We start from the raw sequence: 23,185 nt of genomic DNA on the forward strand, positions 1-23,185 counted from the left end.
AGGGGATTTGTCGTTTTTAAGCCTGTCAATCTGCCTGCATACCTCTTCTAGACTGACCCTTAACTCAGTCAGTTTCCCATCTTCGTTTCCTAGGTATAGCCTGTCAGCTTCCGGTATGTTGTTTATATCCTCTTCTGTAAACACAGATGTAAAAAATGTGTTCAGTTTGTCGGCGATGGCTTTGTCCTCTTTTAGCACTCCCTTTATTCCATGGTTGTCCAACGGCCCCACTGCTTCCTTCGCGGGCCATTTACCCTTAATGTAGCGAAAGAACGGCTTGAAGTTTTTCGCCTTCTTGGCAATTTTTTCCTCGCAGTCCCTTTTGGCCCTTCTTACCGCCTTATAGCACCTGTGTTAATTTTTCCATCTATCCCACTCTCTATAACCATGGCAGTTATTGAGCTTTCTTGCTTTCCCGACAATATACATTCAGTACTTCAGTAATTTGAGTTGACCCTTTGGAGTCTCACAAATGCTCTCTAAAAAGAATTCTGCTCTCTCCTTAATTTCCTTTGTGGACTTCCTGAGCCAAAGAGGTAATTAATATATATCTATATATTTTTAAGCGCACACCTTTCTAGTGGTAGTTCAAGGTGAACTACATTCAAGTACAGTGTACTTGAATGCCCTGTCTCCACAGGGCTTACAATCCCGAGTTTGTACCTGAGATTATTACTCCACCATGTATTAATTAGTTCCACATGTAATGTCACCAATACATGTTGAAAATAATGAGCATTAACTGTTAGGATTAATTTAACAGAGCTGCATTCCAGGTGACTGAGGTAGATGGGGTCAATGTGCCATGAGGTAGGAAGTGGGGCTCCATGGAACAAAGTGCAAGGAGCAGCTTGACAGTCCTGTCCATCAAACTATAAGCTGTTGGGGTTGGAAATATTTAGGATGTATTCACTGTAGCCTGCTGTGCAAGGAGATTGAAGCTGTTTTGCTGGGTGGGTTGTAGACAGTAATTCACTTGACCTTCTTTCTGCTTCTACAGATATCTTTCAGGTGGACTTGGTGATGGGACCAATCACTTGGCTTTTCTGAAAGTATGAATTGTCCCTCAGTGCGTCAATGCGTTGGGCAGTTGTACACAGCGCTGATAAGTTTTGTCGACTTTGCTTCACCATCTGAAGTGTGACGCTAACCGGACTCTCCATTTTCCTGCTGTCTTCCCTCCGACTCCCTCTAGAGATGGAACTAAACTTGAATCGTGTGGATTATATACAGGTAATTGCAATGGTCTGGGAAAATGAGGAGCTAAACTACGAGCCATCCAAGTTCTGGTGCTAAGAGCAGTAAAATACCATTTAATTCAGTGGTGTAGTCAGAACTGATTTTTTTTTTTTTTTTTTTAAACCCAAGATTAACATTGAGGGCAGTAGCCAGTGCTGTAGTAAGGGGAATGGTCTTGCTCAGGGTGCTGCCCCCCCTACCCCCCGCCGCGCACACCCATTCCCCCGTACCTTTTTAACTTCGGCGCAAGCAAAAACCAACTTGCTGCCCGCATCAGCTTCCGTGCTCTTTCTGATGTCACTTCCGGGACCCATGCCTAGGAAGTGATGCCAGTGAGAGCGCCGAAGCCAATGTGGGCAGCAAGTTGGTGGCTCCTTGCACCAAAGTGTAAAAGGTCTGGGGAAGGGGTGCACATGTGTGACAGGGCGGGAGAGGGGCGCCACTGCCCTGGGTGCTGCTCAACCTCACTATTCCACTGGCAGTAACCATTAGATCTGAGTCATAAATTTATAAGGGGGGTGGGCATGTACTTTTAATATATTAGTTATTTACATGTGGATGGGCAGACTGGATGGGCCATATGGTTTTTATCAGCTGTCATGTTTCTATGGATGGGATACTTCTGCTAGAAAAATTTATCAAATTAGGGCTCATTCTGGTTATTATAAAAGTCTTTTTCAAACTGCACCAGTTATACCTAGTAGTTGGTTCTTTGAATAAAAATACCTTCAGTTGTTCAGGCATTGATAGTATTACATCTGGAGTACTGTTATGTATTGTATGCTTGTCCATTTGTGCATTCAAGATCTAGGCTTCAGCTATTACAGAACACAGTCACAGCATTGACTTATAAATCTCACAAGTGTGATCGTGTTAATGCCTTTATAAATTCATCTTCTTTGGCTACCTTTTCAAGTGGAAATCGTATTCAAAGTAGCTTGTCTTGTATATAAGAAACATAGAAAAATGAAGACAGATAAAGACCATAGTAACATAGTAACATAGTAGATGACGGCAGATAAAGACCCGAATAGTCCATCCAGTCTGCCCAATCTGGCCTATCTAGTCTGCTTAACCAAGCTCTGAGAACAGCACTCTCTTGTCCTTGTCCTTCAAGAGTGCTTTCAACTCCTAACTTCTTTCACCTTGGGTTCTGCATCCCCAATCCTATATATCATGTCTGTCTGTCCAGGTTAGATTGTAAGCTCTTCCAAGTAGGGATCGTCTATTAAATGTCAAAATATACAGTGCTGTGTACACCTTTCAGTGCTATGTAAATGATTAGTGGTAGTAGTCTAAGTTCTTTAAATCTGTAAAGACAAAGAATAGCTTTCTTCTACACTTTCCACCAGCTAAAGGCTTATCTACAATAAAGTGCTCTATAGAGAATGACATGGGAAAAACTTTTTCCTGTCCCCGATCCCTGCCCCATTCCTGTAAGCTCTATCCTCATCTGCATAAGTGTTCGAGGCTTGTATGGTTAAGGCAGAGTTTGCAGGAATGGCACAGGGATAGAACTGGCAGGGATGGGATGGGGATATTGAGATCCCATGGGGATGAGGAAATATTTGTCCCCATATCATTCTGCTGGATAGTTCTTTTTCATATTAAATGTCTGTTTTCTGGAATAGCTTTCCTAAGGTTCAGCCATCTCACCAGGGTTTTCACCACCATTTAAAAATGTTTTTATTTTATAAATTTCTTTTCATGATTATGATTTTTTTGTGTGACTCTACAACTTTGTTTATTGAGAAATTTGCAATTCCCAGTATCCATTCTAGTTAAATTTATGTAATCTTCTTTGGTACCAGAGATTTGGCAGAGTATAACAGTCTAGATTGTATTTTATTTTATCCCAGGACAAGCAGGCAGCATATTCTCACATGTGGGTGACGTCATCCACGGAGCCCCGACATGGACAGCTTTTCAAGCAAACTTGATAGAAGATTTCAAGTTTGCTAGTGCTGCACCACGCATGTGTGTGCCTTCCTGATCCACTAGAGGGCGCATACCCTCCTCATGGTCCTCAGTTCTTAGTTTTCCGCTGAGCCAGAAAGTCCTGTCTCTCTTCTCTGCGTTCTTCTAAGTGCCTTTCTGGCACCGCGGCTTCTTTATTTTGTTAGGGAGTCGCTGTGCGTTTGTTAATTGATCGTGTATTTTCTTTGTTTCAAAAAAAAAAAAAAAAAGGACTTTTTATTGTGTTTCTGCTGGTTCCATCGGCAGACCCTTCTTGGGCCTCAGCCATGCTGCTAGGCCTCATTTTGCTGCAGCTGTATTTTCTTCTTCCCTGGCCTCTCTCTGGGCTCACCTCGTGTGAGCAGAATGGCCGGGACCCTTTTTCCTTCGTTGGAATCGGACTGAGTAGCTTCGATCCCCGGTAAGTTTTTCTTTCTTTCTTTCTTTCTTCTAGGTGCGTTACCTTGGTAACGCCACCAGCTGAGTCTCAGGCATTCCAGGCATCGAGTGCAATCGTGCCCGCCTCTACGAGACCTTCGATGCGTGCCTCCTTTCATGGGAATACTCATCTCGAGGTTGCCCTTTATGGAGTGTACTGCTGCACCTTTATTACCAGTTTCATTGGTACGGTGCCGACTTCTGAACCTCGACGGACTTCGGTGTGCCTCGACGTCGACTGGGGCTTCGTGCCTCGACGTCGACTGATGCTTCGTACGTCGACTGAGGCTTCGTGCCTCGACGTCGGCTGAGGCTTCGTGCCTCGACGTCTCCTGGGGCTTCGTGCCTCGACGTCCCTGAGGTTTTGTGCCTCGACGTCGCCTGAGATTTTGTGCCTCGACGTCGACTGAGGCTTCGTGCCTCGAGGTCGACTGAGGCTTCGTGCCTCGAGGTCGACTGAGGCTTCGTGCCTCGACGTCGGCTTAGGCTTCGTGCCTCGACGTCGGCTTAGGCTTCGTGCCTCGACGTCGGCTGAGGCTTCGTACCTCGACGTAGGCTGAGGCTTCGTACCTCGACGTCGACTGAGGCTTCGTGCCTCGACGTTGACTGGGGCTTCGTGCCTCGACGTCAGCTGGGACTTCGTGCCTCGACGTCGGCTGGGGCTTTGTGCCTCGACCTCGGCTGAGGCTTTGTGCCTCGAAGTCGTCTGAGGCTTTGTGCCTCGACGTCGGCTGAGGCTTTGTGCCTTGACGTCGGCTGAGGCTTTGTGCCTCGACGTCGGCTGAGGCTTTGTGCCTGGAGTCGGCTGGGGCTTGGTGCCTCACCGCCGCCTGAGGCCTTGTGCCTCGACGTTGTCTGAGGCTTTGTGCTTCGACTTTCTGCCTGGACGTCGACTGGGGCTTGGTGTCACGATGTCGACTGAGGCTTGGTGTCTCGACATCGACGGATGCTTTGTACCTTCGACGTCGGCTGAGCCATGTGCTCCGCATCACCTCATGCTTGTGCTTCGACGTCGACTGAGGCTGGGGGCCTCATCATCGGCTGGAGCTCTGTGCCTCGTCGTTAACCGAGGCTTCGTGCCTCGCCGTTGACTGGAGCTTTGTGACTTGACGTCGCTTGGGGCTTTGTGCCCTTTGGTTGACTGTGGCCTTGTGCCTCGAAGTCGACTGTGGCTTGGTGCCGCAACGTCGCTAGGGGCTTTATACCTCGGCATCGGCTGAGGCTTTGGGCCTCGGCGTCGACTGCGGGTTTGCGCCCCGGTTTCGACGGGAGCTTCGTGCCTCGACTTCGTCTGTGGCTCTGTGCCTCGGCGTCTCCGGCTCCTATTCGAGAGAGTTCCCCGTTTTCTCTTCGGTTCATTCCGAGCAGCCGTGACGGATTCTTGTAGTGCGGAGTTTGGTTTCCTGGAGGAGACTCTCTCCCTGCTCCGGCTCTATTGCTCCCGCCATGCGTCATCTCGCTTGGCACAGAGTGTGGCTGAGGATCCGAACCTCCAGGATCGTCTCGCCACTTTTACTTGCGTGAGTACTGCGTTTCTTGAAGCCTCTCTTGCGGAGGCCACTAACCGCCTTTCAGAACGCGACTGGTCCTTCGCCTATCGGGACGCCTTCAGCTGAATCCCTTCTGCCTTGGTGGTTTGGACTCCTTCTCCGGAGGGGCCCTCCGGATACCTTTCTTGTGTTATCTCGGCCTCCTTCGCAGCAGCCGCAATAGCTGCAGCAGCGCCGGGTTATGGTCCAGCCGCCGGCTTCGGCGACTCCTGGCCGTCTTTTTGACTATTCTCGCATAGCCTCCGGGCTGCTCTCTTTCTGGGGATTCCTCCCCTCCCTTCGGGAGGGGTGTCACCGTGTCTATGCACTGGGAGTATAGCCTCGCCTCTGTCGGTTGGGCGTTCCCATCCTCCCATCTGCGTCTGGTCCTGGCCCTTCGTGACCTGCACTAGTTTCTAGTCTGGGAGCGGTTCAGACTCTGTCCGCCCCAGTCTTGGGAGTCCGTCGGGGCGGACCTGGACCCAGTTTGTCTGCGCTCCTTCTTGTCTCGGCCTCAGGGGGAAGGCCTTGTTTGTTTATACCGGACGATGGCCCCTCTGTCCTTGGTCCGCCTCCAGTCTTTTCTGCCTCTGCCTCGGCAGGCCGCCTGTCTGCGCCTGAGTCAGCTGGTGTCTCAGCGGTCTTCGGCCTCGGCCGAGCTGATGCTGATGCTTTGGGATCATAGGTCTCCACGGTTCATGTCCCGATGTTCGCCTGGTTTCCTCTTCGTGTTCCCCGCTGGACCCGAGCATCTCAGTGATGGCAGGATCGGGATCCCGCTTCCCAGCGCTTTTGTGGTGCGCTGGTTTCGTTGGTGGGCCACCTCTTCGTATCCCCGCATCAGAAGGTTCTGCCGATGGACTCGGCATCGGCTTAGGGGCGCAACACGACGGCCTTCGGACTCGGGGTCTTTGGTCGGGTGCGGACAGTCGCAGCCGCATCAATCTGCTGAAGCTCCGGGCCATTTACAATGCCGTGGTGGATTTTCGTTATTGGTTGCTGGATTGCGGGGTCCTGGTGCGTCCCGACATCCCGGTGGCGATGTATTCTGTGACCAAGCCAGGGTGTACAGGTTCCCTGTTACTTTGCAGGGAAGCCCTTCGTCATTGGAGGGGGAGTTACACCACTACTTCTTTCTTTGGGCGGTGTATTTCCGGGGCGAGCAGCATTGTCTGGTGGACACGTTGAGTCGCCCTTTTCGGCCGCATGAATGGTCGCTCCATTCTCAGACTCTGCGGCATGTGGTTGTTTGGTGGGGAACCCCACAGGTAGTTCTGTTCGCTTTGCCCCTCACTCACTGGTTGCCTCGATATTGCTCGAGGATGTTCTCCCGGGTTCGCATCGAGGTGGATGCTTTCCTTCTCGATTGGATGGGCAGGTTCCTCTATGTGTTCCCTCCCTTTACTCTGATTCTCAGGTCTTTGATACACCTCCTGTCGGTCTGCGCCACCATGATCTTGATGGCTCCTCTGTGGCCCTGGCAACTGTGGTTCTCCCTGCTCCTCCAGCATGTCAGGGAGCCTCTGTTCCTACCTATGCTCCCTTCTCTGCTGTCTCAGTGTTGAGGTTTCTGTTGCATTCCAATCTGCAGTCTCTACACTTATCAGCTTAGTTCCTCGCAACGTGCCTCCCTCCTTCTGTTTCTCTCAAGTCGGTGGGGGTATTTTCGAGGCCTCTCGAAAGATCTCCACTCGGCAATGCTATTCCCAGAAATGGTCCTGATTTGCTGCGTGGTGTGCTGAGCACCGCATGGATCTGCTCTCTGCCTCCTTGCCTTTAGTGCTGGTTTATCTGTTTCACTTGTCTCGGTCTGGTCTCAAATCGACATCTATTCGAGCTCACCTCTGTGCTTTTGCTGCCTTTCATCGGCCGCTTGATGGGACGCTGCTATCCGTCCATCCGACGGTTTCCCGCTTTATGAGGGATCTCTTCAATGTACATCCTCCGCTCAAAGCCCCTCCGGTGGTTTGGGATCTTTGTGTGGTCCTGACTCAATTGGTGATATCTGCATTTGATTCCATTGATAAAGCTCTTTTGAATTACTTCACCTGGCTGGTTGCTCTCACGTCTGCTCGCAGAGTCAGTGAGCTGCAAGCTCTGGTTGCGGATCCGTCTTTTCCTGTATTTCTTCATGACACGGTGGTCCTGCGTACTCAACCCCAGTTCTTGCCCAAGGTGGTTTCGGACTTTCCTCTCAATCATTCCATTGTTCTTCTGGTCTCTTTTCCGAAGCCCCACTCGCCTCCTGGTGAGGTGGCGCTTTACACACTTGACTGTAAGAGGGCGTTGGCTTTTTATCTTCAACGCACTCAGTCTCCTCAGACAGATCCTCAATTGTTTTTGTCCCTCGACCCTAATCGGTTAGGACGCCCAGTTTCCAAGCGCAACTTGTCCAACTGGTTGGCTGCTTGTATTTCCTTTTGCTACGCTCAGGCTGGTCTCGCGCTGCATGGTCGAGTCGCGGGACATAAGTCCGAGCGATGGCGGCTTCTGTAGCTTTCCTCAGGTCGACGCCTATCGAGGAAATTTGCAAGGCTTCCACTTGGTCTTCGGTTCATACTTTCACCTCCCACTACTGCCTGGATACTCTGTCCAGGAGCGACGGCCGGTTGGGCCAGTCGGTTTTGCGTAATCTGTTTTCTTGAATTGCCAACTTCCCTCCGTCCCTTTTTTGGTTAGCTTGGAGGTCACCCACATGTGAGAATATGCTGCCCGCTTGTCCTTGGATAAAGCACAGTTACTTACCGTAACAGGTGTTATCCAGGGACAGCAGGCAGATATTCTCACAACCCGCCCGCCTCCCCGAGGTTGGCTTCTTTGCTAGCTATCTGAACTGAGGACCATGAGGAGGGTATGCGCCCTCTAGTGGATCAGGAAGGCACACACATGCGTGGTGCAGCACTAGCAAACTTGAAATCTTCTATCAAGTTTGCTTGAAAAGCTGTCCGCGTCGGGGCTCATTGGATGACGTCACCCACATGTGAGAATATCTGCCTGCTGTCCCTGGATAACACCTGTTACGGTAAGTAACTGTGCTTTATTGTATTCTACCTCTTACAAAAGACTGATTGGTGCAAAAGTGCCTGCAATGACATGATGGTGCATACTTTGCTAGTGGAATTTGGGCAGAGTGTGGCAGTGTACACGTGGATTAGAAAATAATGTAATTTCAGGGTGCACTTGACAAATATTGGCATGGAGATTTATATTTAATCTAACCTACAAAGGTTCAAGGCGATTTACAGAACAGTATATGGAGAACTGTTTATTACAGTGCAGAGGCTCCTGAGAAAATTAAAGTGTCATATGATAGGGGGCAAAGTTCAGTTGTGGATTAGGAAATGGTTATCACAGGGGTGTCAAATGTCGGTCCTCGAGGGCCCCAATCCAGTCGGGTTTTCCCCAATGAATATGCATGAGATCTATTTGCATGCACTGCTTTCATTGTATACTAATAGATCTCATGCATACTCATTGGGGGAAATCCTGAAAACCCAACTGGAGTCCAGCCCTCAAGGACTGAAATTTGATACCCCTGGGTTATCGAATTGAAAACAGAGGGTAGGGTTAAATCAGGGCCCTCCTTGAGGGCCACAATCCAGTCGGGTTTTCAGGATTTCCCCAATGAATATGCATGAAATATATGTGCATGCACTGCTTTCAATGCATATTCATTGGGGAAATCCTGAAAACCCGAATGGATTTAGGCCCTCAAGGAAGGACTTTGAAATCCCTGGGTTATATGGTCATTTTTCTCAATGGAGGAGAGTAAACAGTAGTGTGCCGCAGAGGTCTGTACTGGGACTGGTGCTATTTACTTATTTATAAATTATCTGGAAATTGGAACGACGAGTGAGATGATTAAATTTGCAGATGACACTAAACTGTTCAAAGTTGTTAAAATGCAAGCGGATTGTGAAAAACTGCAGATGAAATTTGATGTGGAATATTCAAGGTGATGCACATTGGGAAGAATAACCTGAATCACAGTTACTGGATGATAGGGTCCACCTTGGGGCTTAACGCCAAAAAAATGATCTGGGTTTCATCGTAGACAATACTAGAGAATGACACGGTTGCATTTAGCCGCGGGTAACCTGCCAAAACGGTGGGGGGGGGGTGTGTGTGGAAGTGCTCACTGTGGGCATGGGGATAAGGCCATCCACCGCCCATGGAGCAGTGAATGGCCTTGTCCCCGCAGTTAAGGGAGGTCACCGATCGCGCACGGCCACCTCCCTCCCTATGGCCAAATCTATCTCCCTTCCCCTCCTTTACCTTCACGGTGCTTTAGAAAAGAAATTTACTGAAGCCGGCGAAGCCTGCCTGTGCCTGCAGTCATGTGTGTGAGGGCAGAAACTTCTCCTCTGACGCAACTTCAGGTTGGCCAAAATATAATAGGGACTTCCTTAGGGAGGAGCCTAAGGAAATCCCTGATTGGTCAAAATATCTGTGCCATTAAAAAAAAATGGGGGGAAAAAACCCGGCAGAAGACCTGACAGCAGTGACAAGAGGCTGCTTCTCCTGTCACTACTGTCAGGGCTCTGTGCTGACTCAATCGCTTATTGAGCGATTGAGTCGGTGAGTTTGCATGCAAATGATTTGCACCTCCATGCAAATCATTTGCATGCAAACTTGATAGTGAATCAATTGCTGTTTAAAAATTGGCCAGAAAATTGGCCAATAGCGATTGAGTCGCTATCTTTAGTGAATCTGGGCCTTAGAGGCTAGCAGTGGTCATTTTCAGTGTAGTGGTTCTGAAGCTCTAATAAGTGAGAAATAGAGAGTGAGAGAGCTTTCAAATGAGTGAGAAATAGAGCTCAAAGAGAGTGAGAGAGCTTTCAAATGAGGGTGACACGCTCCTAATGAGGGAGACTTGGCATCTCTGAAAGAGTAGCACAGGGATTGAGAGCTGGAAGAGATGAGTTGTGAGGGGAAGAGAGTCCGAGCGAAGAGATATGGATTGTGAGAGGGAGAACTGAGCAGATGTGAATGCGAGCTGAAGGGGGGCATGGGCTGTGATACAGGTTATGAGTTTATCCTGCCTTGACCACACCCTTCTTGCTCTGCTCTTGATCTCTTCCTTGCTCTGTGACCTTCCTTATAAGGTGACTCTGGGACTGAAAGGGGGGAATGGTAATTTCCTATAGACTCCCTTTTATTTGCTGAAATTGTAACATGAATTGTGTATAAAAAGCTTGTTGATTACATTACCTTCCAACCTGTGAACTGAACCAGACTATAATATTTTGGGATCGAATAAAATTCGCCAATTACTTTTCTGTCTTTTCCTTTTATTAGGTGGGAGTGACATCTCCGAAGACCATGAGACTGCTTCCTGCATCAGGGCGTAGAGCGACACAGAAGGTACAGTTTCTTTTAGAAAAAAGAACCTTGTAAAATTATTTCTAGTGCAGATAATGTAGAAATTAAGGTTTGATTTCCATGAAAAATAGAGGAACAGTTGCACTTGTGTTTTTACTGTGTTTGAATCATCTTGAGAACCTTTAGAAAGCATGAAATGTTAAAGTCTGCAGTGAACTGGACCTATAGAATCCTGAAAGAAAGAAACTGGGCAAATGAAACCCAAGTTCCCCAAGAGTTTATTTTCCTTCTTCAAATGTACATGAATGTTATCCCAGGACAAGCAGGCAGTATATTCTCACACATGGGTGACATCACCGACAGAGCCCTGCAGCGGACAGCCTCAAAAGTAGACTTGCTTGAAGATCTTTATAAGAGCTTCCGAGTGCTGTATCGCGCATGCGCGAGTGCCTTCCCGCCCGAACTAAGGGGCGCATCTCCTGTGAGGATCCTCAGTTCAACATTTTCCGCGGAGCCGAGAAGACCTTTTCATCTCAGCTCTGCAGCCTTCGTGCCTTCTCTTCACAGTGGCTTTTTCTTTTAGTCGCTGTGTTCGCGTTTCCTTTTAAAAAAAAAAAAAAAAAAAGTATTTTCTACTTTTCATTTTGTTTCTTTTCAGTCCGGTCAGCGGGTTTTGGGCCTAGGCCCACCGCTCAAAAGTATGGACTTTATTTTTTCCATGTCCCGGCCTCTTACCGGGTTTAAACGTTGTAGTCAGTGCAGTAGGACAATTTCCATCACCGACCCTCATAGTCGGTGTATGGTCTGTTTGGGTCCCGGACATTACCCCGACGTTTGCCACCGCTGCTTGACTCTTCAGCCTCGGGCCTTTCGTCACTGCTGTGCCAGTTTTGACCAACGTTTTGGCACTATGGAACAACTGCTCAAGAAGACCTCGACCTCGACTTCGGAGACGACCTCGGTCTCGAAGGCCTCGGCTTCGGGTGCGGCCTCGGTTTTGAAAGCCTCGCCTTCAACTTCGACGCAGGCCTCGACCTCGAAGACTTCGACCTCGACTCCAGTTTTTCTACCCGCTAAGGCCTCGACCTTGACATCCTCGGTCTTGAAGGCCTCATCCTCGACATCCTCGGTCTTGAAGGCCTCGTCGGCTCCTCCTCTAAAGTCAGCTTCCGTGGGTAAGTCTCCTGTCTCTCTTTCAGGTACTGTCCCTAAGAAGCCACCAGAGTCTTAGGCTTCACAAACCGTACCTCCGGTTTTGTCCACCTCCTCGAGACCTCCAGCTAAACATGCCTCCAAGCATCGGGAATACTCATCTTCGAGGTCACCCTCCTTGGAGTGCACTGCTGCACTTACGAGACCTGATCCTTTTGTCTCGGTGCCGATGTTTGAGGACATGTTGAAGTCCATATTGACCACTCAAATTTCTTCCATAGTGGCTAAACTCGTCCCGTCCTCGACCCTGCCTCCTGTGGAACAGCCTGGGCAGCAGTCTGAGCCTCCTGTCGAGGTGCTTCAGGGCAGGTCTCGAAAGCCTCATAGGCTCTCTTCGACTGAGCCTCCGTCGATGTCTCCGCAGCCTCAATCGAAGCATCGCTCTAAGCACTCGAGGCACCTTCCTTCCAAGCTTCGTAAGGAGACGTCTCTGGTACAGAAGCTTTCAACTTCGATGGATCCCGAGGTTTCCTCTAAATCGAAACATAGGTCTCGCCTTCGAGATGCCTCAACTACTTCTCCTCGAAGTCATCCAGTTCACAGATTCTTCCGTCGAGGCCTGCTTTGCGAGACTCTTCCCCTCCTGCCTCGACACATTCTGTGCCTCAAACCCGAGGACCTCGCCGTCAAGGAGCTTGAAGCGCAGGCACTCGCTGACTCTGCCTCATGCAGATAGTACAGCTTCTTCCATCACTATGCGCTTGGACTCGGAGCCCTTGTCTCAATATTCTAGAGAGGCTTCTCCATTCTATTCTGTGGTTCCTTGGTCTCGCTCTCCCTCTCCAGAGGATGCCGCGACCTCGAAGTCCACTTCTTTTGCAAAGTTTGTCTTCGATATGGAGCAAGCTCTTCAATTGGATCTTCATTCTGATTCCAAGTATACCCCAGAATATTTGGCCGACATGGAGCTGTCTCATCCACCTAAAGAGACCTTGAGGCTGCCTATGACTCCAGTTCTCAAACAGACTTTCATGAGGAACATGGAAATTCCTTATTCCGTTACGGCCATTCCTTCCAAATTGGAATCCCGCTACCGCACTGTAACCTGTAAGGGATTTGAGAAATCTCAATTATCCCATCAGTCTCTGGTGGTGGAGTCATCCTTGAAGAAAGCTCATCCTTCTAAACATTATGCCGCAGTTCCTCCAGGCAGAGAGGGTCGCACCATGGATAAATTTGGACGCAGATTGTACCAGAATTCTATGATGGCTAACAGAATTCTTAATTATAATTACATTTTTACCACCTATCTCAATCATTTCCTGAAAATGTTGCCTTCATTTTATCCAGATCATTCCAAACCACGTCTTCAAGAGTTTAAACAAATCCTCAAAACTCTATCTGAATTGAGACTTTTTATGTTGCAGGCCTCATATGATGCTTTTGAACTTTCCTCCAGAGTCTCTGCCTTTGCAGTTGCCATGCGTCGCCTTGCATGGCAACGCATTGTTGACATGCATCCCAATCTGCAAGATCGTCTAGCCAACCTACCTTGTCAAGAGAATTAACTTTTTGATGACTCCATTGAAGCTGCCACCAAGCGCCTCTCAGAACACGAGCGCTCTTTTGCCTCTTTAATTCGGCCCAATCCCAAGATTCCTCTTGCTCGGGCAGATAAACAGCCACAACGTCGTTATCCCCAGAAAACGACGCCAGCTTTCTCCAGACCTCCACCTAGACGTTCTCAGCAACAACAGCGCCAGCAGAAGACTCAAACTCCTGCAGCCACTAAACCGGCTCAGTCTCTTTGACGTTCCCAGTCTGAGCATTCCAACCTCTCTGCATCAGAATTCTCTTCTGCCTATAGGGGGTCGCCTTTCCATTTTTATTCTCAGTGGGAAACCATCACCTCAGATCTCTGGGTCCTGACCATTCTGTGAGAGGGATACTCTCTTCACTTGCTTCAGGTTCCTCCAGATCACCATCCAAGAGAGTGTCCTTCCAATTTGTCGCAACTGCCTCTTCTTCAAGAAGCTCAGGCTCTCCTTCGCCTTTGAGCTGTCGAGGAGCTTCCTCTGTTGCAACGGAACCTGGGTTTTTATTCCCGTTACTTTCTGGTTCCAAAGAAGACGGGGACTTGCGACCCATTCTGGACCTCAGAGCCTTCAACAAATTTCTGGTCAAAGAGAAGTCTCGGATGCTCTCGTTACCAACCTTATACTCCCTGATGGCTCAGGGAGATTGGATGTGCTCGCTGGATCTCAAAGAGGCTTACACTCATATCCCCATTCATCCAGCCTCTCGCAAATACCTTCGATTCAAAGTGGGAAATCTTCATCTCCAATACCTGGACTTCAGTAAAGCATTTGATAGCGTACCACACCGCAGGTTGCTGAGCAAGATGAATTCTATAGGATTGGGCGACATATTGACGAAATGGGTTGGGAACTGGCTTGGAGGTAGGCTTCAGAGGGTAGTGGTGAACGGCACCCCCTCCGAAATGACAGAGGTAATCAGTGGAGTGCCACAGGGCTCGGTCCTGGGCCTGATCCTATTCAACATCTTTATAAGAGACTTGGCAGAAGGGCTGCGAGGTAAAATAACATTATTCACCGATGACGCCAAACTAAGCAATGTAGTGGGCAAAAGCACAACAGACATAAATTCAATGTCCGACAACATGATGCACGACCTACTCCTACTGGAGCGCTGGTCTAGGTCCTGGCAACTCAGCTTCAATGCCAAAAAATGCAAAAGTCATGCACCTGGGCAGCCAAAATACATGCAAGACTTACACCCTTAATGGCGAGATCCTAACAAGAACTGAAGCAGAACGAGACTTAGGGGTGATCGTCAGTGAGAACATAAAGACTGCCAATCAAGTGGAGCAAGCTTCATCCAAGGCAAGGCAAATCATAGGTTGCATACGCAGGAGTTTCATCAGCCGTAAGCCTGAAGTCATTATGCCATTGTATAGATCCATGGTGAAGCCCCACCTGGAATACTGTGTGCAATTCTGGAGGCCGCATTACCGTAAGGATGTGCTGAGACTGGAGTCGGTCCAGAGAATGGCCACCCGGATGGTCTCGGGACTCAAGGATCTCTCGTACGAGGAACGGCTAGATAAGTTGCAGCTGTACTCACTCGAGGAACGCAGAGAGAGGGGTGACATGATTGAGACATTCAAGTATCTCACGGGCCGCATCGAGGTGGAAGAAGATATCTTCTTTTTCAAGGGTCCCGCGGCAACAAGGGGGCATCCGTGGAAAATCAGGGGCGGGAAACTGCACGGGGACACCAGGAAATTCTTTTTCACTGAAAGGGTGTTTGATCGCTGGAATAGTCTTCCACTTCAGGTTATTGAGGCCAGCAGCGTGCCTGATTTTAAGGCCAAATGGGATAGACATGTGGGATCTATTCACAGAGAAAGGTAGGGGAGGGTCATTGGGGTGGGCAAACTAGATGGGCCGTGGCCCTTATCTGCCGTCTATTATTATCTGCCGTCTATGTTTCTATGTTTCCTTTCGGACTCGCCTCCTCCCCCAGAGTCTTTACGAAATGCCTGGTGGTGGTGGCTGCAGCTCTTTGTACTCAGGGTCTTCAAGTTTTTCCGTACCTGGACGACTGGCTTATCAAAGCCCCCTCTCCTCAAGGGGTTATTGCAGCGACCCAACAGACTAATATGTTCCTCCAAAGTCTGGGGTTCGAAATCAACTTTCCAAAATCTCAGTTGACCCCCATCTCAATATCTCCAGTTCATTGGGGCCACCCTGGACACTGTCCAACTCAGAGCGTTTCTACCTCCACCACGTCGAGATACCCTCATTCGCCTTTGTCATCAGGTGTCTTGTCTTCCATCGATTTCTGCAAAACAAATGATGGTTCTGCTCAGCCACATGGCTTCTACGGTTCATGTGAGTCCTTTTGCCAGACTTCACCTTTGCGTTCCTCAGTGGACCCTGGTATCTCAGTGGCAACAAGCTACAGACCCGCCTTCCCGACAAATTACAGTAACTCCTTTGTTGAAGCAGTCTCTCCACTGGTGGATGCTCTCTTCCAATCATTCCAGAGGTTTGCTGTTCCACATTCTTCCTCATCAGAAGGTTCTCACGACAGACTTGTCAACCTATGCATGGGAGGCCCATGTAGACGGCCTCCGTACCCAGGGTCTGTGGTCTTCAGCAGACCGACTTTGTCATATCAATCTGTCAAAACTCAGAGCGATCTTCAATGCTCTCAAAGCTTTTCAACACCTTCTTCACGGTGGTACTTGTCAGGACAGACAACCAGGTGGCCATGTATTATGTCAACAAGCAGAGGGGTACAGGTTCTCACTCCCTGTGTCAAGAGGCTCCGAATCTGTAGCATTGGGCAATTAATCGGAACATCTTTCTCAGAGCTGTCTATATTCAGGATCAACACAACTGTCTGGCAGACAACTTGAGTCGCCTTCTGCAACCTCACGAATGGACACTCAATTCCCCCACGCTGCGTCAGGTATTTGCTCAATGGGGGACCCCACAGGTAGACATTTTTGCGTTCCCCCTCAACAACAAGCTGCCTCAGTTTTGCTCTCGAATATACTCTCTCCAACGTCTGGAGGCGGACGCTTTCCTCCTGGATTGGACGGGTCAGTTTCTCTATGCCTTCCCTCCATTTCCGCTGATTCTCAGGACTCTTGTCAAACTCAGGACGGAACATGCCACCTTGATTCTGATAGCTCCTCGGTGGCCCAGAAAAACCGTGGTACTTCCTTCTACTTCAACTCAGCATCAGGGAGCCTCTGCTTCTACCAGTTTTTCCCTCTCTGCTTACTCAGTCAGGGATCTTTACTTCATCCCAATCTGCAGTCTCTACACTTAACAGCTTGGTACCTTTCTACCTGACAGACTCCTCGCACTTCTCTCAGTCTGTTCAAGATATTTTGGTCGCTTCCAGAAAACCATCCACTCGACAGTGTTACGGCCAGATATGGACTAGATTTTCTGCTTGGTGTTCCACACGTCAGATGGAGCCAATGTCTACATCCTTGGCTTCTGTTTTGGACTATTTACTTCACTTATCGCAATCTGGACTTCCATTCGAATCCATCTTAGTGCTATTGCTGCTTTTCATCAGCCTCTTGATGGGAAATCTCTCTGCGCATCCCGATTTATGAAAGGACTCTTTAATGTTCGTCCATCACTTAAACCGCCTCTGGTGGTTTGGGATCTCAATGTTGTTTTAGCTCAATTAATGAAACCTCCGTTTGAACCACTTGATAAAGCTCATTTCAAGTATCTCACTTGGAAAGCAGTTTTCCTGATCGCCCTCACGTCTGCTCGAAGAGTCAGTGAGTTACAAGCTTTGGTTGCAGACCCCACCTTTCACAGTTTTTCACCATGACAAGGTGGTCCTTTGTACTCATCCGAAATTCTTACCTAAAGTGGTTTCAGACTTTCATCTCAATCAATCTATTCTGCCAGTATTTTTTCCAAAGCCTCATTCTCACCCTGGAGAAGTAGCGCTCCATACTTTGGACTGTAAACGTGCCTTGGCTTTCTACTTGCAACGCACTCAACCTCACAGAACAACTCCTCAACTGTTCATCTCTTTTAATCCAAATAAGTTGGGATGTCCTATCTCAAAACGAACCATCTCCAACTGGATGGCTGCTTGCATCTCTTTCTGCTATGCTCAGGCTGGTCTTCCGCTGCAGGGTCGAGTCACAGGCCATAAAGTTCGAGCTATGGCGGCATCTATAGCTTTCCTCAGATCAACTCCTATTGAGGAAATCTGCAAGGCTGCCACTTGGTCCTCGGTTCATTCATTCACCTCTCATTACTGTCTGGATACTTTCTCCAGAAGGGATGGCCATTTTGGCCAATCTGTTTTGCAAAATCTTTTTTCTTGAATTGCCAATTCTCCCTCCATCCCTTTATGCTTAGCTTGGAGGTCACCCATGTGTGAGAATATGCTGCCTGCTTGTCCTGGGATAAAGCACAGTTACTTACCATAACAATTGTTATCCAGGGACAGCAGGCAGATATTCTCACAACCCACCCACCTCCCCTGGTTGGCTTCTTAGCTAGGTATCTGAACTGGCGATCCTCACAGGAGATGCGCCCCCTAGTTCGGGCGGGAAGGCACTTGCGCATGCGCGATGCAGCACTCAGAAGCTCTTATAAAGATCTTCAAGCAAGTCTGCTTTCGAAGCTATCCGCTGTGGGGCTCCGTCGGTGACGTCACCCATGTGTGAGAATATCTGCCTGCTGTCCCTGAATAACAACTGTTATGGTAAGTAACTGTGCTTTTTCACTTATAAAGCATTACAGTAGTGATTTCTATTCCACCATTACCTTGCGGTTCAAGGTGGATTACATAGGAAGTTACCTGGACATTTCCAGAGGTAGTGTAGAGTAGAGGAGGTTGCTTCCGGGTATTGAGATGATTCCTGTGGTGATTAGTTTGTTTTCAAGGATTTCTTGAATAGCAGGGTTTTTATTTCTTTTCTGAAAGTTTTGTAGTCTAGAGTTTAGTGATCAGTAAATTGGAGAGTTGGTGGTCTAGTTTTGCTGCCTGTGTGGCTAGTAAGTTATTGTACAGTTTTTTTTCCGTTTGTCTCTGATTGGAGGGTGCGTGAATGGTGTGTGGGTTCTCCTGTGTCTGGTTGTGGTAGTTTGGATTAGGCAGTTGTTCAAGTAGGCTGGGCTGTCACCATTTATGGATTTAAATAGTAAACAGTAGAATTTGAATAGTATTCTTGCTTGTATTGGGAGCCAGTGTGAGCCGAGGCATGCTGCGGTGATGTGGTCGTGTTTCCTCACTGAATAGATAATAATAATAATAACAGTTTATATACCGCAGGACCGTGAAGTTCTAAAGATGGTACAAATTGATTGAACTTAACAGAGGTGAAAGATAGTGGTTAACAGCTCAAGGGAACCATTATTGAAGAGAAAGAGTTGTACGGGTTAGCTGTCTAGATACTTCAAGAACAGATAATGTTTTTAGGCGTTTCCTAAATTCCCCATAAGTAGTAGGCGTAAGCAATTGTTCTAGATCTTTACCTCATAATGCTGCTTGATGTGCTGTGTTTTGTACTGTTTGTAGTTGCTTTATCATGGTTGCGGGGCAGGGGAGATCTATCTTACAGTAGTCTAGAAGACTTAGGACTAGGGACTGGACAATGAGCTGGAATTGTTTTCTGATGAAGAATTTCCGAACTTGATGTCTCATGTGTTTTAGAACACAATCTGCTGACAAGCTGCCTGCGTAATAGACTGAGAAATGGACGTCCAAATTCTGGCTTTGTCTAGCATGAACATCCATTTCATGAACTGAAACATTCAAACTATGGATGGGACAAAAAGAGGGACAGCAGAGAAATCTCTATATTGTAAAATGGCCATCCAAACATCCATGTGAAGGAGTAGCCCACAGAGAATCAGAGCAGATCCAGACGGTAGACATTTACATTTAAATAATATCCAGGAGAGGTTTCATTATATACTTTCAACTTTTTAGATTAAATCTTTTTGAGGTTCCTTGATAGAACATTATCATTCCAAGCAGGCAAATGGAATAAATGTTTAACCAACTTTATTTCAAACGCACTTTCCTATCAAACTTTCAGGAAGTCAATTAAAACCTATCTCTTTGATAAATTTCTCTGACTCCATTTCTGCCTTGATGTATCTTTAAAATACTTCCAGATAAACTCAATTAATCTTAACATGCTAAAGTAATTTTGAAAGTTTTTTGTAATATTGCTGTCTGTATATAGCCTCTTAAGAACATAAGAATTGCCGCTGCTGGGTCAGACTAGTGGTCCATTGTGCCCAGCAGTCCGCTCACGCGGCGGCTCCCAGATCAAAGACCAGTGCTCTAAATGAGTCCAGCCTCACCTGCGTACATTCAAGTTTAGCAGGTACTTGTCCAACTTTGTCTTGAATCCCTGGAGGGTGTTTTCCCCTATAACAGACTCCGGAAGAGCGTTCTAGTTTCTACCACTCTCGGGGTGAAGAAGAACTTCCTTACGTTTGTATGGAATCTATCCCCTTTTAACTTTAGAGAGTGCCCTTTCGTTCTCCTACCTTGGAGAGGGTGAACAACCTGTCATTATCTACTAAGTCTATTCCCTTCATTATCTTTAATGTTTCGATTATGTCCCCTCTCAGTCTCCTCTTTTCAAGGGAGAAGAGGCCCAGTTTCTCTAATCTCTCACTGTATTGCAACTCCTCCAGCCCCTTAACCATTTTAGTCGCTCTTCTCTGGACCCTTCCTCTGTAAAACGCTCTGAACTGCTTGTGGTATTGCAGTATATAAAAATAAATATATTATTATTATTATTACTATCTTTTTATAGAAAATAGTGCAAAACACAATGCAATGCAATAATAATAAACATTCAAATAGAGTAAGAGAGCAGAGAAATTGTACTCGATTTTTGCCTTTCCCACTACCCACCTGTCCTCGGATATAGGAAAACTCTTTATGAACAAGTAGAAAAATGCAAACAAACTGATGTGGTAGAAAGGTCCATACGTTTCAATAAACAACATGTAGTCTATAATATACTGTCTTCGCTATCCTAATATCTAATATTAAGGGGCAAATTTTGTAAAGGACATCTAACTTTAAGTGTCCACAATGTGGATGTCCATCGACTTAGACGTCCACATAAAGTGGATAATAAGCCAAATTAATGACTTTAACAAGCATTAATTGGAATTTAAATGTCCAAATGCTGGACACGATTCTACAAATAGACATCATAGTAACATAGTAAATGATGGCAGATGAAGACCCGAATGGTCCATCTAGTCTGCCCAACCTGATTCAGTCTAAAAATTTGTTGTTGTTATTTTCTTCTTCTCCTAAGCTATTTTCGGGCAAGAATCTAAAGCTCTACCCGGTACTGTTCTTAGGTTCCAACTACTGAAGTCTCCGTCAAAGCTCACTCCAGAGTCCAGTCCATCTACACTCTCCCAGCCTTTGAAGCCTTCCCCAGCCCATCCTCCTCCAAATGGCCATATACAGACACAGACCATGCAAGTCTGCCCAGCACTGGCCTTAGTTCTTCAATATTTATTATTATTTTCTGATTCTATATCCTCTGTGTTCATCCTATGCTTTTTTGAACTCTGTCACCGTTTTCCTCTCCACCACCTCTCTCGGGAGCGCATTCCAGGCACTACCACCCTCTCCGTAAAGAAGAATTTCCTTACATTACTCTTGAGTCTATCACCCCTCAAACTCAAATTATGTCCTCTGGTTTTACCATTTTCCTTTCTCTGGAAAATAATTTAATAGCTTTCAAGTATTTAAAAGTATGAAACATATCTCCCCTGTCCCTCCTTTCCTCTAAGGTATACATATTCAGGGCTTCCAGTCTCTCCTCATACGTCTTTTGTCGCATACCTCCTATCGTTTTTGTCGCTCTCCTTTGGATCGCTTCAAGCCTTTTGTGAATGCCCATCAAAAAAACTTGCATCTAACAGGATAGGCATGAGTGTGGCTTTGAAATAGATGTCCGTTTACAGAATCGCATACTGCTGAGCGTACTAATTTGTCTACCTAAAATGTAGGTGTTGCAAAACCAGAATATAGAATATAGGTATTAGCTGAAAAGTTATATTTTTAATGATATATGAAAGTTAATCAAGTGTATATTTATAAGTACGAATGATTTTTCTTATACACTTGTTGTAATATGTAAAAATGAATAAAGAATTAAAAAAAAAAAAAAAGAACATGAGCTGGGCACTAGGTAGACACAGTTAGGTAAATGTATTTTTAATGATATATGAAAGTTAATCAAGTGTATATTTATAAGTACGAATGATTTTTCTTATACACTTGTTGTAATATGTAAAAATGAATAAAGAATTAAAAAAAAAAAGAACATGAGCTGGGCACTAGGTAGACACAGTTAGGTAAATGTAACTTAGGCGTCAGGTGTGTCGGAGGCATCCACATTTAGGTGAACAGGGCTTTATTTTTTGTGTTAAAGAGGACTCTACGTTGATATTAAGGCCAAAATATGTTTAATAATGCATTACTTAAACAAAGCACATGAAAAATATATATATTGCATACTAAACTTCTCTTTTTGGGGTAAAGAGGACTCCTATTTGATAATAATAGTAAAAAGGTATTTAATAATGCATTAGTCAAGCAAAGCACATAAAAAAATTGCTTACTAAACCTCCATTCCAAAAGGTTAAGAAAAGAAAAAGAGATACACTATTCACAATGGCTGTGCTTCAGATCAAGTGGATATGTCTGATGTACAATGTTGACATCATCAATATGCACCTAGATGGCAGAATGGCCATGCATGCGACTGGTGGTCCACTCTCATCTCCAGTAGCTTCTGGGGACCTACAGGACCTTCGGTGGTGGAAGGGGGGGGCAAACGATGTGGGTAGCTAGATGTATGAGCCGCCCGCAGGGGAGAATTGGTCTGTGATGCGCATTTTTCACCGAGAAGAGCTCCAAGAGCTCATTCTTCAGGTGTCCTCTGTCTTGCGTTTTGAAGAAGACATGAAAGAGGTTGCTTGGGTGGTAGATCCTCTTTTTAATGGGATTTGGACAGCTTCCCATTCTTTTCCCATGCATCAGGATCTCTGGGATATTGTGCATGCTCAGTGGAGGACTCCCGATGCCCCTTTTTGGCTGGCATGATCCATGTCCTGTGTTTATCCTATTTCTCAGCCTGATAAAGATTCTTTATCCCAGGACAAGCAGGCATGATATTCTCACATGTGGGTGACGTCATCTACGGAGCCCCGATGCGGAAGCATTTTCAAGCAAACTTGATTGAAGATTTAAGTTTGCTCTGCTGCTCCACGCATGCGTGCCTTCCTGCTCCACTAGGGGGTGCATCCCCTCGTGGTCTCCAGTTCAAAATTTTCCGCGAACCTAGAAGCCGTGTTTCTCAGGCTCTGCCCCAACTGCCTTCTAGCACCGCGATTTTTTCTTGTTTTTTCACGATTAAGTCACTGTGCGCGAATTCTTTACCTTTTTACTTGATTCCTGCTTCGTTTTCGACGACCCGGAGGCTTCCGGGTCCCCGTGGCCGCGTGGCTAATCGAGCCGCGGCTACTTTCGATTTAATGTCCCGACCTTTGACCGGCTTTAAAAAGTGCACCCGGTGCAAGCGGCTTCTTTCTCTCACAGATCCGCATTGCCGGTGCATCCTCTGTCTGGGGGCGGCTCATCCAACCGACTCCTGCCCCCAGTGCGCTAATTTCCAGAACCGGGCCCTCCGCCGAAGAAAAGCCCGCATGGCGGACCTCTTCACTCCGGACCAACCCTCCACCTCGGCCTCGAGGTCGGCCCCGGCCTCGGCCCCGGCCTTGACCTCGGCCCCTGATACCTCGGCATCGCCTCGAGACTCGACCCCGAAGTCCTCGGGACAACAGAAAGCCTCGGCCCCGGGTAAGTCCCCTCTTCCCTCTTCAGGTTCTGTAACAGCGAAGAAGCCAGCCTCGGGGACAACGTCGACGCATGGCGGAAGCCCCATGCTTACAGCCCCGACTAAGCCCTCCAAGCCTTCGGGCCGT

At 47.2% G+C, this 23,185-nt stretch overlaps 1 protein-coding gene across 4 annotated transcripts in view; it reads left to right on the forward strand.

The window, feature by feature from the left end:
* BBS7 (Bardet-Biedl syndrome 7) overlaps nucleotides 1-23,185 on the forward strand; it is a 454,813-nt gene that overhangs the window by 64,326 nt on the left and 367,302 nt on the right. For all 4 annotated transcript variants that reach the window (XR_004538826.1, XM_033938299.1, XM_033938327.1 and 1 more), the window contains exons 2-3: nucleotides 1,001-1,233; nucleotides 10,461-10,526. Coding sequence is in view for 3 of the 4 variants with exons in the window: in XM_033938299.1 (XP_033794190.1) it covers nucleotides 1,198-1,233; nucleotides 10,461-10,526 (102 nt within the window). In the remaining variant the exon portion in view is untranslated. The remainder of the gene's footprint in view (nucleotides 1-1,000; nucleotides 1,234-10,460; nucleotides 10,527-23,185) is intronic.

Source organism: Geotrypetes seraphini, chromosome 1 (genome assembly GCF_902459505.1).
Source record: "Geotrypetes seraphini chromosome 1, aGeoSer1.1, whole genome shotgun sequence".
Lineage (NCBI taxonomy): Eukaryota > Metazoa > Chordata > Amphibia > Gymnophiona > Dermophiidae > Geotrypetes > Geotrypetes seraphini.